Genomic DNA, 17,862 nt, shown 5'->3' with positions numbered 1-17,862 from the left:
AGAGTTGGACACGACTGAAGTGACTTAGCATGCACATGTTTATTACAACATAGCATAAATATACAATATATAGTACAAACCCAGTTAATCAAGGACAGAGTCAAATTCGGGGCAGCACCAGCAGCAAGGCTGACTCAATGTTAAGCCCCTGAGTCAATAGTCTACAGCTTTGAAATTTCTCTCCATTAGGAAAAATACACATAACAACTGGGATAAAATCTCTAAGGGTCGATTATGCGGCTACAGCTACACAGGTTGAAAGGATGCAGGCAACAAAGTTCATTAGAGATTTGACAATCGTGAATCGTGAATTTATTAGAGGTCAATAAGTCCTAAATTTTTGTTTCTTTTTCTTGCATTGAAGTATCTTCATGCTAGAGATAATGAAAAGATAAATTATAACTTAGGTTCAGCTTTTACCCCTTTAACCCAGTTTTCTCCTCATATAGATCCAAGTAATGCATCCTACTCCCTCTCCTGGGTCTTTTTTCCCACCCTTGTATTTTTAATCCATTTCTCAATCTCCCCATTTTCTTACTCCTTCTCAAGAGGGTGGTTTCTTGGTGGTTCAGTTAGACATGGGTGATCAGTTTTTAGAACCAAACAGTACCTTAAATGTGTACCTAATGTCTGTTGAAGAAAGAAATTATTCCTGTTTTCTCTTTTTAATGAGAAAACTGCACTAATGTCTCCTCTCAATGTTCAAGTTGAAACAGACCTTAGAGATCATCTAGTCCAGTCACTACACACCCAAACCCACACCCCCTTCCACAATATAGAGTCCCCTTCTATAGCATTCATTCTATGTGGCCCATCCATTCTGTGCATGCATATTTCTGGTGACAAGAAGCTCACTGTTTTAAGGGAAAGTCGCTGTCATTGAATGACAGTTTCAAAGTTTAAAAAGTTGTTCTTATTTTAAGTAAAAAAAAAAAATCTCAATAAGACTTTCACTAATTGCTCAGCACTAGGGTTCCTTGGTGATCACATATCTGAAAACAAATTGCTTAGGAGTCAAAAAAATCTGGTTTCTCTTAACAGCTCCACTTTTGCAGCTGACCTGCTAGCTGACTTTAGGAAAACTGTCTCTCTTCTCCTGTATGCTGCTGCTGCTGCTGCTGCTGCTAAGTCACTTTAGCCATGTCCGACTCTGTGCGACCCCATAGACGGCAGCCCACCAGGCTCCCCCATCCCTGGGATTCTCCAGGCAAGAACACTGGAGTGTGTTGCCATTTTCTTCTCCAATGCATGAAAGTGAAAAGTGAAGGTGAAGTCGCTCACTCGTGTCTGACTCTTAGCGACCCCATGGACTGCACCTACCAGGCTCCTCCATCCACGGGATTTTCCACTCAAGAGTAGTGGAGTTGGTTGCCATTGCCTTCTCCTCTCCTGCATGCTGCTGCTGCTGCTGCTAAGTCGCTTCAGTCGTGTCCAACTCTGTGCGACCCCATAGACGGCAGCCCACCAGGCTCCCCCGTCCCTGGGATTCTCCAGGCAAGAACACTGGAGTGATGTCCTCAATTATGAAATAAGAGATGAGAAAAGTATTGTATTTAAGATCATTGATTAAAATAATGCTTATAACAGAAATCTATGACACACCACTAGACACATCTCCAGGCTAGCTCTGGTTCATCAGTTAACACAATTTTAGCTAAAATATTACCAATTTGTATTATTATTCCATCCACAATTATTACCTTCTCCACAGAGAGATCAGAAGAAATCTTCATAGTTGTATTGAAGTCCAGATACAATGCCTACATTTATATTCCTCATAGTCCCCCTAAAAGTTAAATAAGGTTATTTTGTATGACTTGCTCTAAGGTATCGAAACTTGGCGTTCTTTTTCTAACTATTATCAAATCGTTAGTCTGAGTCTATCTTAGACCATATCTTAAAATATAAAAATATTTAGTAAGTCGTGCATGGTCGAAGGACATGCTCACCGTACCAGCACCATGATCTACCCAGTACAGTTCCATCAGTTCTGCTGCACCCAAAATGAAACTCCAGGAGCAGAGATGTTTCCTTCCTGCCATTGTGGTGCACAGGGGTCAGACATCAAGCACCAGAAGAGTATGTTGGAGAAGCGTGTTACTGACATAACTGCAGAATGTTGCATTCAAAATGGGTTTTCCATCAAGACAGGTCTTATTAATGGAGTCAGGTGCTGTGTAATGTACTGTGTCAAGTGCATAAGTACAGATTAGATGGTGTCAAAGACACAAGTGAAATCTAAAAGAGAGTGAAATCTAAAAATACATATATATATGTATATATGACTCACTGACTCACTTTGCTGTACAACTGAAATTAACACAAAACTGTAAATCGACTATACTCCAGTAAAAAATTTTAAGAAGATACACGTACAATGAGAATTAGGAGCACAGGAGAAGCTAGACAAGATGGAAATGGCCTGAATCCATCCCAGTGACTAGCTGCCTGGATGTGTTTTACATGCTGTGGGTTGAGGTTACTTATGGATCTTCATATGTAGGGGATGGGATTTGAAAGACTAGTTACAATGAGAAAAGCATGGTACAGACTTCTGTCTCTTTGGAGGATATTTCTGGTCTTTTAGCTTCTCTTGAAAAGTCTCTAAGCTCTGTTTAGTTTGCTGAAACAATTCAGATTACTCCGCAGTTTCTAGTAGTATTTAATGTAAATCTCAAATCAGTTAGGTCATGTCTACTTAGGTCCAATGTGTCATGTAAAGTAGGAATGGGCCTTGTGAGTTACAAAAGAAAGAGAGAAGGTATATTAACAATAAAACATGGTAACTGAGGACAAAAATCACGTGGTGGTAATCTCTATGCAGAAGCACTGACCCAGGGCACCTGATGTAATCTGAGCTCTACCCTTACTCATTACAACAAGCCTAGAATACATCTGGAGCCAGTCAGGGTCCTGCTCTATTGAAATACTCCCAAGAATACCCATTTTCCTCTAAAAAGCTACCCTTTGGGAACTTCCTATAGCACATTCCACTTGCAGGCTCTCCTTTACTGAAACTGCTCCTGTTGGAACTGTAGCTGGGAGAGCTGCTTCTGGTTGGAAGCTGTGATGGAGACATGCAACAGAAATGCATCTGTGAGTACCTGGGATGGAAGAACTATTTCGCAGAACCAACTTCTCTCTCTTAGTGTCAAAAAAGGTTGAAATCAATAGAAAGAACCACCCTTGTCAGTCAGCTCCCTCTATGTTCAGCTGCCCTGCAAAGCATCCTAACTAGGGTGATTTTCATTATGTAAGTGAAAGTGTTAGGTGCTCAGTCGTAATCAACTCTTTGTGACTCCATGGACTGTATCCCTCCTGGCTCCTCTGTCCATGGAAGTCTCCAGGCAAGTCTATTGCAGTGGGTTGTCATTCCCTTCTCCAGGGGGTCATCCCGACCCAGGGATTGAACCCAGGTCTCCTGCATTGCAGGCATATTCAATACCATCTGAGCCACCAAGGAAACCTTCATTAAGTAAATATGCCCTAAAGTCCTTTGTAGCCAAAGGTTACAAAGCCTTTGCAAGGGTGGGTGAACCACAAAAAAGAGATTCATGAGCATATTTTTACATGGCAAGAAAAACAAAATGTCACTCAACTAAATTTAAGATTGTTCATACACATCTGCTACCACCAGAATGTTATAAAAAATCAAAAAAGAAGAAAAGGAAAAAAGAGAAAAAGAAATGAGAATAGTTCACAGTCTAAATAGCTCTGAACATTTTTCTATTGTTGAGATGACTTACGCTATTTCAACAATGATTGAAAGGCTATCAAAGCAGAAGCCAAAACATGTTTGTGGTCTGTCATGTAGCAAAAATTTCTGGTTAAATAAATATACAGACAACCATATCTCAACTAGAAAATGTATATGTTAGATAGCTATTGTTATAAATACATCACTAAAATGTGTGCAAAAAAGCAAGAAAAATAAAATGTTACACATCAGACAATATCATAAGTAAATCACATCCCTGAGAGATAGAGACAGAAAAAAGACTGCTAGAAAATATGTTTCTGTATCAGGTACATTTCCTCCCATTTCAGAGAATAAAGAAGGTACATCTTACAGTATGAGCCTCAAATCCTCTAAATTAGAATATTACAATATAGTTAACCAGAGCAGTTTGTCCAAAGTCTACCACTGCAAGAAATGGATACAGTTTATCATAAAGCCACAGTCAAAGTTTTAAAATCACAAAAGTGTACTCAACAGTGTGTAAAAGGCTCTACTTATTCATCTCAAAAATCAAAGCATAATTATAAAATACAGGGAAATAAAACTCAAAGAACTGGAATCATAAATCTATCTTTAATTATTTTCAAAAATGGAGTTTTTTTTAAACATTGACATCAATTAAAGAAATCATCAGTGGATCTATTAAGCAAAGCTGACAAAAATATATAACAAGAGCTCCTTAATATAAAACTAAATCATAAGCCTTCAAAATTTTGCACCAAACACACTGCCAAAATGTTTAAGTGCCATTTATCCAAAAATCAAATGCCAAATTACTGGAGTTAAGAAGTAACAGTAAATTTACTTGGAAGTTACAATAGAGAAATTAGTTATATTTGAATTAGCTGTTTAGTTAAGTAAGTTGCATTTATAATGGCTTTTACATATGAGGAGAACTACTGAGGGAAATAAATTCCATATTACAATAATATAAAAGGTAGCTTTATTAGACTTTAAATGCTTCAGCATATTGTTCCAAATCTCACTTAATTGTCCTGAGAAAAGATAATTATTTGTTAAATTACTTTTTTATGACACTCTGTTCCCTTAGACAAATTTGAATAGTTAATCAAAATATCTATGGAGATCATTCTTCACAGCAATTCAAAGTATCATTTCTTCATTGGCTGTGTGATATAGCAGCATCATAGAACTACACCTTTGACAGTTTTAATGAGGTTGTTATAAAATATTTTGAATAAACTATTTTTTTAAATTTCTGGTTTGAACAGTTAAATTGGACTACTTTGAAACAAATTAAATACTTCAGAGATGCTAAAAGTACCTCTCCAGTGGTCCATATCTAATCATTTTATAAAAGGATCTGCCCTTTCCACTTACTATCAGCTTTTACTGTATATATTTGATACCAGTAAATTTAAAACTTCGTACGTCACCAGATATACTCTATGGATGCCAACATTAGAATACCCAGACACTTTCTCTTTTGGTAAGTAAAATAAAATCTGCAATTTAAAAGTTTAAAACTGTCCTTTCAAATGAATGTGAATGAGAAACAACTTTCCAAAGACAGCCTCATATTTACAGAAGGCAACAAACTGTACATTTAGGGCTACTTAAATGAGTATATAAAAATGCTATCCAAAGCAATTGTTTTGTACAACTGCAATTAATTTATGATAAATTAAAACAAATACAGATTATCAAAATTTAGTCATAGTTGACATTCATGTATCAGCTGCTGCAATAAGAAAGCAATTCTTCAAATGAACATATTAACACTTTCTAATATTGTATTTTTAAATGGCTAACCCTGAATTTGAAATGCGATGAACACCGTCACTTTTTATAGCTTAGACTGACTTGGTTAGAGCTTGGAGTTTCCTCTTTCCATCTGTAAAAATATGATAGACCTAAAATAGATGATAGACATTTGGAAAACTTACACTGTCAGATTGCTTGCCCTGGTCACAGTCCCACGTCGTCCTTGTTCGCTGGCCAGACCTCTCCATGGTGCTGAAGAGTTACTCTTGCCCATTTGAGAGGAAAGGGTTGTTTATTCGAACTGGCTTTGCAATAAATCCATAAAGGACTGTCTGCATTAGCAAGTGAAGTTATCTGAAGAATTTCTGTAACACATACTAAAAATGAGATGCTTTGCTCTTCAGTTATCAACCACGATGCTCAGGCAGCTCAAAGAAGATTTTGGAGCACAAATCTTCAAGTATCGACAAGAAAGAGGGAGAGCTCTTTGGGAGATGAAGTTTGCTGATTTTTGTCAATGTTCTTCAAATTTGGGGGAAAAAAGAGAAAGAGAGAGAGAGACTACAAGGCTATTTAGAGAACAGAGGATTCCAGAAAAGTTCTTGATCTTAATGCAGAAACAAGCTCCCATTAGTCCAAAGAAGCCAATTCGCTTCATTCTATCATTGCCTCTATTTTTTTGACAAAAATATAATAAAATGAAATAAAGCTCAGAATTCCACAAGGCACTGCACACACTGTGTAAACAGGTATGCCTCACTCTAGCCCCAGCCTCTGTCTGCTGAAGATTATGACAGCAGAAATCAGGCTCGTGTGGCTTTCACAGATTATCTCTTTCTGAGGCTGAAACGTATAAAGAGCCACATGACACCCAATGATGTCATCTCTAAAGCAGGTCACAGTTGCTGCTGTATGTAGATGAAGTCCTTCTAGTGAAGTATTTGGCATGGTGATTTTCTTGAAAATCTACTTGCATTAAACAGTGTGATCTTCTATCAATATACTTAACCCTATCAATACCATAAAGAGAAAATCAATTTATTCCCCACATGTGAAGCAGAATTTCTGTTTAAATTAAGATCAGCTTCTGCTGCTCCTTTAGGTTGTAATTAACCCACGGTGAAGATAGCAAAGAAGGGATTTCCCCTCACAGAGACGTGAAGGGAATGAGAGGACTTGCAGAGATACAGAATCTACTTCTAAAACATCTCTCAGAATTTTTAGCAAGGTTTTTATAATTATGTTTTAACATCAATCCATGAAAATTGTAAAATAAAAGTTAAGGCACTGTCCTCAATTCCAGACATTTTACTTCATGGAATTTAAAATTTTCCATAGACAAAATTTTACTAACACTATCTCACAAAGGATTTGAATATGTTTTCAAATGTTGGTAGGAAACTTTTTATTCACTATTTCTAGAAGTTTTTCAACTTTGAATAAAGTAACAAGACTTAGCTATACTATAAATTTTACATATAACTGGTAATAAATTGTATACACAGATATTATTTTAAAGAATGTGTAATAATGACAAATATCTATTTCTATTCTGTGTAGTGTAATATATTTTCTCTTTCTCAACTACGTAGTCACACATCATAATTTAGGGTTTTTAGTTATAGTTGACATTCTTGTCAACTAATAATTAAATCATCAAATATCTTTTCATGCCAACTAAGATCTCTCAAAGTCAAAGTGAAGAATAAATTGAAACTAATCTAGTCAGTGCTTACTGAATGTATCCTCTTTTAATATAAGCCAAAATGGATCAAAAAACAGAAGCCTTCCTTGGTGAGCACTGTATTTATATTTCTGAGAAAGAAAAGAACCATAAATCTTAGAAAGAGAAAGTGGAATTTTCAACACAATGAGTGCCCCTGGGAAAATTGTATTAAAACATTAGTGGGTATTTTGTTATCAGAACTATGAAAATTTGCCTAAGCACCTCCTCAAGGCACATCGTTACAATACAAAAATATCAAGATGAAAATTAGAAAAAATATTGATCACCTGGATGATCATGTAAGTTTCTTAAATAAAATAGATTTTTTGCAATTTCTAAAACTCAGTGTTTTCTATACTTCAGTGATAATGAAAGTTACCTAGAATAATAAAATAAAAATACAGAATTCCCAGATATTCTGATTCAAAATATCCACTGTGGTTATAGAATCTGCATTTTTTTAAAGCTCTCAAAAATAATCCTTATTCAGAAAACTGCAATAATTAATAAATTGCAAAGTATACAATTATCTAAATGCAAGGGAAATACAAAAATATTTATGATATTAATATTTGTCATAATAAAAGGCCAAATTATTGCTGCATGAAGCATCCAATGTTGGAGGTTCCCTTCTTCCCATCTCCTCAGGTTTCCATGAGAAAGAAATTTCCTAAATACTACCAGTCTCCGATTTATACCCTTTGATCCATTTCAGGAAGGTGGAAGGAGTTACTCTAATTGGAGGATTAGGCAAAGGTGCTGGCAACCAGCATCATTCTCCCTCTGCTTTTTAATGGGATCCACCTCCCTGCACAAGATCTGTGGGTGAGGTTGACAGTATTTAGTGCTTCCTGGGATTGGTAAGTTTCCGTAAAGCCAAAGTTTAGTAGCAGAAAGCACTATGGCTGCAAGTCCTAAGGACACTCTCAAATCCAGCTTTGACAGGAAATATAGCTCAGATTTCAACATCCCTCTGCCTGAATTGCTTGCCTTTCAAAATGTTTCCAAATTAAAGGCAGAAAAGGAGTTATTTATTGACTCCCTAAAACCCCATCTCCTAACACTGCTATGTTGTTGACTAGGCTTGGTCTTTGAAGCCAGTTAATGTAATAAGTTTTATATGTGAACCAATTGAGTAAATTTTGAAACATATAGCTCTGTGATAGAGACCTATTTAAAAAAAAGGGGGGGGGAGATGTCCTGTGTAAAAGTTTCATTGGAAGTTTTCAAAATACACTGTTCAATTTACATTATTATTGAGCCACTTAGAAACTCCAGTCCTTGGAATTTTCTTCAATAACTACTAACTCTAGTAGTGTTCCATGGATCAGTAATCCAATAAGAGGTTACTCTTAATGAGTTTCCTGGTCAAAGAAGTTTGGGAAACATGGAGACATGACTGCCTCCTGCAAATTCAAAATGTGTATTAGCTTATTAGTAAGGCCCCAATAAGTCCTGAAGTAAATAAATTGACTTGTTTCACCCTTCAACCAATTAGCATCTATAAATATCCTATGAGACTAGTACTGCAGGTTTTACATTTTGGGAAATTCTGCTCTGGAAGATGCTTTAGCAGTCAGATTTTTGTACCTAAGCCATCTATATAATTAATCACTGAAATGTGATTGAGGATCTCTTTCAAGTTGTCAGTACATCTGTTAAAAGAATTGCCAACCACTACTGGGGAATTATGTAAATTATGCAAGGGCAGAAGTTGTGTGTACTTAGGTGGTCATTTTTACCTCCATTGCTAAGAAAGGCCCAACAAACAGTAGGCATTCAAATATTTGTTGAATAAGTGAACAAATGCTGTAGACCTAACCAGAGGATATGAATAACTCCCTTTCCCCCCAAGATGTCTTATTTACAAAAACTACATCCTAAAGAGTCTTAGGCCAATGAGCTATCCAGGAAAAAACAAAAAAGAATACAATAACAAACCTCACTCCAGTTAAACCACATCCAATTTCTCCTTGAATTCTAAAGCATCTTTCGACACTCATCCAAAGAGTGAAATGCTGATTTGTGATGATGAAACAGGTTTTGTAACAGAAGGTGCATCTGGTTCTAAACTAGGGATTCAACACTTTATCTCACCTAAGCTGTAGAATTAAGGACAGGATCTATATAAGGACAAATGCTGAGACTGGACTTGAGGTAAACTTCAAAAAGAACAAATTCTTTTTCAACTCTCTTTGTGTAAAAAGAGGTACTTAATGCCTAGATTTTTGCATCTGTACTCTAAGGTCAATAACTTTTAGACTGCTTAGAAGGATTTATGATTTTACTATAGATGAATGAGTCAGTTATCAAATAAGGAATTGTCAATTTTGCATATCATTCTGAATTCAGGAAATGTTCAATGTTAGCAGTTCTTAAAATAATTTTTTTAATTCTCAAACTGAAACAACATGCTCACCTTTAAACCTAACAAGAAAAATGTCCACAAATCATTAAGTCAAAAGCATGATTTAGGAAAAGGAATCACCATTATCAACCAATATTCAAATATATAAAGAAGAGAGTGTTTATGGTATACAGATACTATTTTTTGCTGGAGAGGACGTGGAGAAAAGGAAACCTTCCTTCACTGTTGGTGGGAATGTAAATTTGTGCAGCCACTAAGGAAAACAGTATGGAGGTTCCTCAAAAAACTAAAAGTAGAGCTGCCATATGATCCTGAAATCCCATTTCTGGGCATATATCGGAGAAAAACATAATTCAAAAAGATACCTGTATACCAATGTTCACAGCAGCACTATTTACAATAACCAAATATAGAAACAACCTAAATGTCTATTGACAGATGAATGGAAAAAACATGTGGTACATATATACAATGAAATATTACTCAGCCTTAGAAAAGAATGAAATAATGCCATTTGCAACAATATAGATGAACCTGGAGATTATCATACTAAGTAAATCAGAAAGAGAAAGACCAATACCATATGGTATCACTTATATGTGAAATCTAAAATATGACATAAATGAACTTACGTACAAAATACGAACAGCCGCACAAACATAGAGACTTGTGGTTGCCAAGGGAGGGGGAGTAGAGAAGTGAAGGACTGGGGGTTTGGGGTTAGCACATGCAAACAATTATATGTAGAATGGAAAAACAACAAGGTCCTATTGTATAGCACAGGGAACTATATTCAATACAAACCATAATGGAAAAGAATATGAAAATGAATTATATATTTATAGCTGAATCACTTTGCTATACAGTAGAAATTAATACAACATTGTAAACCAACTATACTTCAATAAAGTAATTTATAGAAACAAGATATTATTTTTGTACAAGTCCATTTTATTCATTCACACTGTCGTATATGGTTATATATTATATAATTTCTAGAAGCTTGAAAAAGAAAACACTTGTTCTCTAAGACCCTAGTTTAAAGAAGAGAAAAATGTATTTACTTCTATATCAAGAAATCTTCTCTTTTTTACATATGATTACTATATTCTCTGAACCAAAATTTGAAACAAATAGATTGGCAAAAATTCTGTGCTATTTCATGGTCTGAAAGACTAGATGTTGGATAGAACTTGGGTGCTGAAACATTAGAACTCACAGAACCTGAATTTATAACAGCTGAGCATAATACTGTAACTTGTCCCTGACCTGGAAAATCTAGGTTATTAAATTATTAAGTAGCACAAGGCTTACATTCTCTATAATGTCACAGCTCTCAAGACTGTACTGGAAGTCCAGTCTTTTAGGGCCTGAGTTTCCTCCTAAAACAAGTGTGACTTTGTAAGAAGACTTTCTCCCTTTAGTCACTAGATTTTTCCTGATATATTTAAAGCCTAGAGGTTGTAAATCTCAAAAAGGGTAATAAAACTTGAGGATAATTGAGCATATTTAATATAGGCACACTTGCCATGTCTGGCAGGCAGGAGCAGTACTGGCTTTGGTGGTGTCCTTGGGGAGGTATGGTGGGTCACCTGGCTGCCTGTTATTGACTACCCAGTACTTTTGCCAAAAGCCAGGACCATTCCAGCAACCCCATAAATATGAGGGCCCCACAGCTTTTCGCCAGGACAAGTAGGGTATCAGGGTCTTGAACTGGTCCAGACCACTGCTGCTGAACCTGGTCAAGAATGGTAAGAACTACAGAAACTGCTCAAGAATCACAAGAACTGTAATTGCTCCAAACCAGAGTGAAGTAGGGCCTTGGGGTGGTGGGGGGGGTAGGGTGGGGTGTGTGGGCAGCTGCTGGAACGGCACTTTCTGCACTGGCCTGCCTGAGAGGTGAGGCCAGGAAACCCTGTTCCCCTGACATGCTGTAGAGCCCTCCATTTGTTTTTCCTCAGGTCTGAAGTGAGTAGAATAATCTAGACTTTCTTTTCAAACCAGTCAATCCTAAAGAAAATTGACCCTAAATATTCATTGGAAGGACTGATGCTGAAGCTGAAGCTGAAGCTCCAATACTTTGACCCCCTGATGCAAACAGCCGACTCACTGCAAAAGACCCTGGTGCTGGGAAAGAATGAGGGCAGGAGGAGAAGGGGAGACAGAGGATGAGATTGTTGGATGGCATCATCGACTTACTGGAAATGAGGTTGAGCAAATTCTGGGAGACAGTACAGGACAGGCAAGCATGGCATGCTGCAGTCCAAGAGGTCATAAAGAGTCAGACAAAACTGAACGATTGAACAACAAAACTTTTCTTTTACTATGTATGTGGGTGTGATTTATCAAAAGAAACTCGTTTAGAGGCAAAAGTGCTTGCACCTGACTTCAACTTTGAGCATTGAAAATTCGTTTTTAAAGGAGCAATGCTAAAATAAATGCATAATATATTACTTTTTAAAGTACAGCTCCAATCTCAAAACCTATACACTTATTCATATATACCCTGAACATATGAAAAAAAAATACACACACACACTTTAGGACACAATTTGATTCTCATGGATTCATCAGGTGAATTGAAAACAGGCTGCACGCAGCCCTGGCTCCTCAATGGGAATCAAGGTAAAAATGTCACCTGTGCTCTTCACAAGTTTTCCACAGTGTTTTGAAGGCATGGAGTGTTTTCAAGAGTGTGTTCAGAACTAACATTTATTGAGAGACCTCAGGGACCAGGCTCTGTGCTGTTTTAGATATGCAATGCTATTTAATCTTCACAGCAATAACAATCTATCTCTATCTCTAAATCTATTATTTCCAGTTGGCAGTTGAAGAAGGGCCTCTCAAGTGATAATCTTAGACTCACAAGAAGTGGCAGAACTGCTATTTTAAGTCAGGTCCTCAGGTCCTCTTAGCAAGCCAGGGCTCTATTCCCTGATACACACTGCCCCCTACAGGCCAGACGGTAACAGTATGGGAACCAATGAGAGTAAGTGGGTGTGGCCAGGAAGGAAGGCCCAGGCAAAGGGAATCCCTTCAAAACAAATGGGGCTAAGAATGTGTCCAAACAACGAAAGATTTTTTTTGTATTTATGCAGGGATATGCTATTGATTTGTAAAAAAGGTATAAACCTAATGCTTTACAAGGTACCATTCTATAGTTTCTTTCTATGATATCCTATTACACAAATCACAGATTTCTTAAAACTGGGAACTAAAAGAATAAATATTTGGTCACATGAATTTGCTTAAGAAAAACAAACAAACAAAACACAAAGCATTTTCCAGTGTTGTCCTCTATGCAATAACTAATATTTTTATGGTTAAAAAAAGATATTCTTTGCATCTCACTTTGATACCCACAAGTTCCTTTTCTTAATAACAGCTGCTATTCAAAACTGCTATTTCTAAAACAAATTTTTCTGTTGCCACATGATACACTGTGGTAAAGGGCACTTAATATGCAAACTGCTAACATAACGTAATATTATCTTCCCTCCTGTTGCTCTTTAATTTGGCATTGAGCAGCTGAGGTTTGAGGTTTTAATCAAAGAGCATTGAATGAGGCAATTTATAAAATCAAATAAGCATTCTTTTCTCAATTATTTCATTCACTGTTTATACCTACTAAATTGCAAAACAGTCCTAGAAATGTATTAATGCAATGATTGTGTCTTTCACTGCTTGACCATGTCTAAATGAAGGTTTATTTTCAATTGCTGCAATATAGTAGAACAGTAAAGCATGCAGGCTCCAGCCCAGTGAGTAATCCAAGGCAAGCTGGTTATCTCTCAAAGTCTCATTTTCATCATCTGTAAAATGGAGACAATAACAGTACCTCCTTTATATGGTCATAGAGAGGATTAAAGGAAATAATCCACAGAAAGCATTAGCGAAGTGCCTGGCACACAACAAGTGCTCAGTTCGGACTAAGATGATGAATTTGAGAGCTCATACGGAAACATTACTGTTGCTATTTAATTTATAGCCGAAATATTCTAAGAACTGTATTAACTACATGCTTGGCCAAAAGAGAACAGGAGCATGCAAAGGCATCATTCTCAGCTCAGCACAAGGACTCCCCCGGATCAGGTTTCTGGCTTCCCATGTAGCACATGCCCAGAGCAGACAGCTAGTATGAACAGTAATTGCAGTTATTATAGGTACGGGGGTGGGTGAGCAGCTGGCATGGCCCACAGGTTAGGCAAGGGCAGACTGGCTTCCAACTGAGGCTGTGTTAGAGGTTAGTAGAGGCTTAGAAGGAAACAGGCAGCTGATCAGACTGGAGAAGACAGACGATGGTCTCGGCAGCAACAGTGACAGATCAAGCCCAGAGGAAGAGGACTGTGGTTCAGCAAGCTGAGAGGATCCAGCAGGAGTCAGGAGCCTGGGAAAGCCCCTAGGGAGACACCTCACTGACAGCATTTGACTTGGACCAAAGGCTTTTAACCCTGAAGTTCCAAAGGATTTCTGATTATTTGAAAAAGCTCTTTTCTTTATGACAGGCTTAGCCAAGGTGAGCTGGGGGTCATCCTTATCCCCTCAATAAACTTGAGGTCTACTCATCAGAGGGTGCTAAAACCAAGTCTTCCTATCTGAGGCTCCCCTGAGAATATATATGAACCCAGTGGGTGTGGCAGGTCAGTCAAGCTAGAGCCAAGTTACTTTCTTTTCATGGAACTGTCACCAACAAAAGATGTGAGAATGAATGAATCTTTTTGAATGAAGCCTCAGCAAAGGGATAATCATGGAAGATAAAACAACCTTAGTTATACCAATTCCAAACAACAAAGCATAAAGTTTTAAACAATTATGGCTTTGGTATTTTACCTGCCTGACAAATGAGAGACTTGGAAATGTGCCAACATCTTATATTTTCATGTTTTATTCTGTATTTAGTGTCACACCACTGCCATCATCAATACTAAAGTTGTTCTCATAGTCAACATTAGAATTCTGGGCAGGATGTGCTTGCTTTCTGAAGCTAATTCCGGTAATGATTTTTGAAAGTCTGTTTTGATTTTCAGTGTTTGTAGGCAGTCAGGAGTGATCCAGACTCCCACACAGGAAATAGAGTCATCTTTGTCCCACGGGCACAGAGCTAAGGCATGATGACATGGTGGTGGAGCAGGGTGCCACTCTCAATTCAGTCTGACACACCTTATGAGAAACCAAATTGCTGGGCACACCAGAAAGGGAAAATCTCCTCTACTAAGAAACCTCAGGGTACCTGGAGTCTAGGCTACATTAAATAAGGCAAAACCATTAGCAAAGCTGTGCAAAGATAGACGTAAACATAATGACCAACGAGGGGGAAGAACATGCATTTTAGGCACAAAAACACTTGAGGTGCTAGAATCAAAGCGGTGCAGCAGCATAAATATAAAGCAAAGATAGATTCTTCCAGAATTTCAATAAGCCAAAAGGTTAACTATCTTAAAGCAATACTAAAACCATCAGGGATTTCTAGACAGTTGATATTGTCTGGAATTGGGGCTGAGAAAGTACAAAGGTGGCAGTAAACTCAAGCCTTTAACTCAGCGGCAGAGTGATTTCTCATACTCAGTTTCCATCACTCAAATCAAGTCTTCAAAGTCATTTACTTTGTACCTTCTATTAACACTCACAGCGAAGGTATCTAAACACTCAATTTGCACATCCTTCTTCACTGACAAATCAAGAATTAAATACAAACTTTGCTAAATGCAGACATTTTCCAAAGTGGTTCATGAGCACCCTCTAGTGACAGTGAGGCCAGTTAAGACAACACAGGCCCCCTACCAAAACTGTCTTTAAAAAGTGCAGAGTCACAGTATTCCATTTCTAATGTCAGCTAAAAATAGATCTTCTGCCACCGTTATTTGCACAGCCATTAACTTAACTTACTTCTCTCTTTAGAATCCATAACTAGATAAAGCCATTTATTAAAGAATATGCAATGCAATCATCTGAAAACATTTCAAAGTACCTTTGCTTGATCCCAATGTGAATGCATTATTTTGGCTGTTGGGAAGCATTTCTACAACCAAATAAACTTGATTACAAAGTAGTCAAGGATGATTTTAAAAAAATAACAATACACTTGTATAGTTCATTTCTCTTCCTAACTTATTTCAGTACTCCAGTGACTATGGTAACTGATCACAATGGCTAAATCCACACAACTCCGTGTTACAATTGCCTGATCATTTATTTCCTTACACATTTGGTGGGTTTTTTTGTTTGTCTGTTTTTTAAACAGAGGCTTCCCTCAAATTCCTCCATTCCTCAACCCTGTACTCCAGAGTTCTTAAACTAGTGGACCTGGGAAAATTGTGGTCTGCAGGCATGGTCTATTTTCATTTAAAATTTTCTTACTGGTCGCCAACATTTAAAAATCTTCTGAAGAAGGCAAATGATATTTGGCAACACTTGGCAACACACTTCCAGGAGCCGGGGGAAGTGTGTGTGGGGGGGAAGGCGGGGGTGTCCCTTTAGGTGAGCCAGTCACAACTCAGTCCCCATCAGTCACATGGGTTACTTGCCTGGCCCTGAAAGACTAAGATGCAACCTCTGAATTCGAGACCCCTTTCAATTCTTCTCATGAAAGGTCTCTTTAAAATCCTAGTAACCAAGCTAATCTATCCTATTTGTGCCACAAAAGTCTACCAACAGTGCAGATTAAAAGGAACACATTATCATCAAGAAAAGTAAAAAGATATTCTCAGTAACATAGCAATGCCAACACACAAATGAATAGTTTCAACTGATTTCAAATGCAGGCAATTCCCTGAGCCTTGATAAGGTTCACTTGGCCTTCATGACCCACACCTTTGAGAGGACAAAACCCTTACTATAGCAAACAAGCAACTTGTAAATCACAAACCACCTGCTCACATCCCCAGATTCCTCTCTTGGAGCCAAAGCCCTGGAGACCAGATGACTGGCCAACCAGCTCATGAGAAGGAAACAAGCACTCACGGGTGTGCTGCTATCTGAGAAGGTGTTCATGCTGACAGAGCTGCTCAGCTTTTCCGAGGACACAGAGGGCGGGGACGGGCTCCGCTTCTCCAGGGGCTCCTGCCGCTGCAGGTATTCACGCCATGCTCGCTGAATGCTGCCAAAAACAAACAAAAAGCACAGGCACCATCACTCCAATCATAGACTCAGACTCTGACAAGCGCAAGGAGTCCGAAGGGATTGACTTTGACCAGGAACCTGAAGCACACAGAACGTGACATGGGAAGTCAGAAGACCTGGACTGTCTGTTATTGGTTTGACTTTCACAAGCTTACCTGAACTAAACCAGTCTACAAGAATCAACTTAGTCAGAAAAAGTCATCTGTCAAAGTGCAACCAGTATGCACATGTAAATGTACGTGCTTTGATTTATGGGACACAAAACCTTTCAACTGGAGAAGGCAATGGCAACCCACTCCAGTACTCTTGCCTGGAGAATCCCAGGGACGGCGGAGCCTGGTGGGCTGCTGTCTATGGGGTCACACAGAGTCGGACACGACTGAGCAACTTAGCAGCAGCAGCAGCAGCAGCAAACCTTTCAACTTCTCATCATTTTTTCAAGTGAGAATAATAAATTATTGTTGAAGAACTGTTCTGTGCCAGGGTCAGCACTTGGCTCTGGACAGAGGGGACAGCACAGCCCTAGGGGGGCCATTCACATAGACTTCAAGGTGAAGGGTGTTCCATGATGTTAGATGGTATAGTCTATGTGACCAAAAGCATTGGCTCTGCTCTGGGACAAGACAGGCAAGTGCCCTGCGGTCATGGATTTTACATACTGTGGAAGGAAACAGGTAATGTATGATGAATAAACAAAGAGGTGGACAGACAAGACAAAAATATTTGAAAGTGTTATGTACTATTCAGAAAATTAAAGTAACTCATGATTAGGTGGCTTCTTGAGATTTCACCCAAGGAAGTTTTTTATTTCCTGTGGTTAGTAACTCTCAAAAGAGTCATCTGCTGATCTGAATAACAGAAACCTCTTCTTCATTCTTGCCTGGAGGGAGGAGCCTGGTAGGCTACAGTCCATGGGGTCACAAAGAGTTGGAAACGACTGAGTGACTTCCCTTCACTTCACTTCACTTTTTCATAAAAGCGAAGTGACTTTTCTCCATTTGGACTAGCTTCTAAACTTTGAAGAGATTAACATCTAGATTTTCACATGTGACCAGGGAACTGAATCTATTTCCTCCTGGGAGTTGCTAGACATGAACACCAACTGTCAGGATTCAGCTTTTGAAAACAGTTTTAAACGGCTGCGTTGATTCTATCATGATCTCTTCTCAACTCCTGGAAGCGTTC

General features: G+C 38.1%; 1 protein-coding gene across 3 annotated transcripts in view; it reads right to left on the bottom strand.

Annotated features, from left to right (window-relative positions):
• The window catches only part of SCHIP1 (schwannomin interacting protein 1), a 992,315-nt gene that overhangs the window by 636,693 nt on the left and 337,760 nt on the right, over positions 1–17,862 (bottom strand). For all 3 annotated transcript variants that reach the window (XM_081570681.1, XM_081570689.1, XM_081570682.1), the window contains one exon: positions 16,519–16,654. In XM_081570681.1, the coding sequence (XP_081426807.1) occupies positions 16,519–16,654 (136 nt within the window). The remainder of the gene's footprint in view (positions 1–16,518; positions 16,655–17,862) is intronic.

The sequence above is a fragment of the Giraffa tippelskirchi genome, chromosome 2 (genome assembly GCF_054371585.1).
Source record: "Giraffa tippelskirchi isolate mGirTip1 chromosome 2, T2T-mGirTip1v1.2.pri, whole genome shotgun sequence".
In the NCBI taxonomy this organism is placed as follows: Eukaryota; Metazoa; Chordata; class Mammalia; order Artiodactyla; family Giraffidae; genus Giraffa; species Giraffa tippelskirchi.
This window is presented reverse-complemented; position numbering and strand designations above follow the sequence as displayed.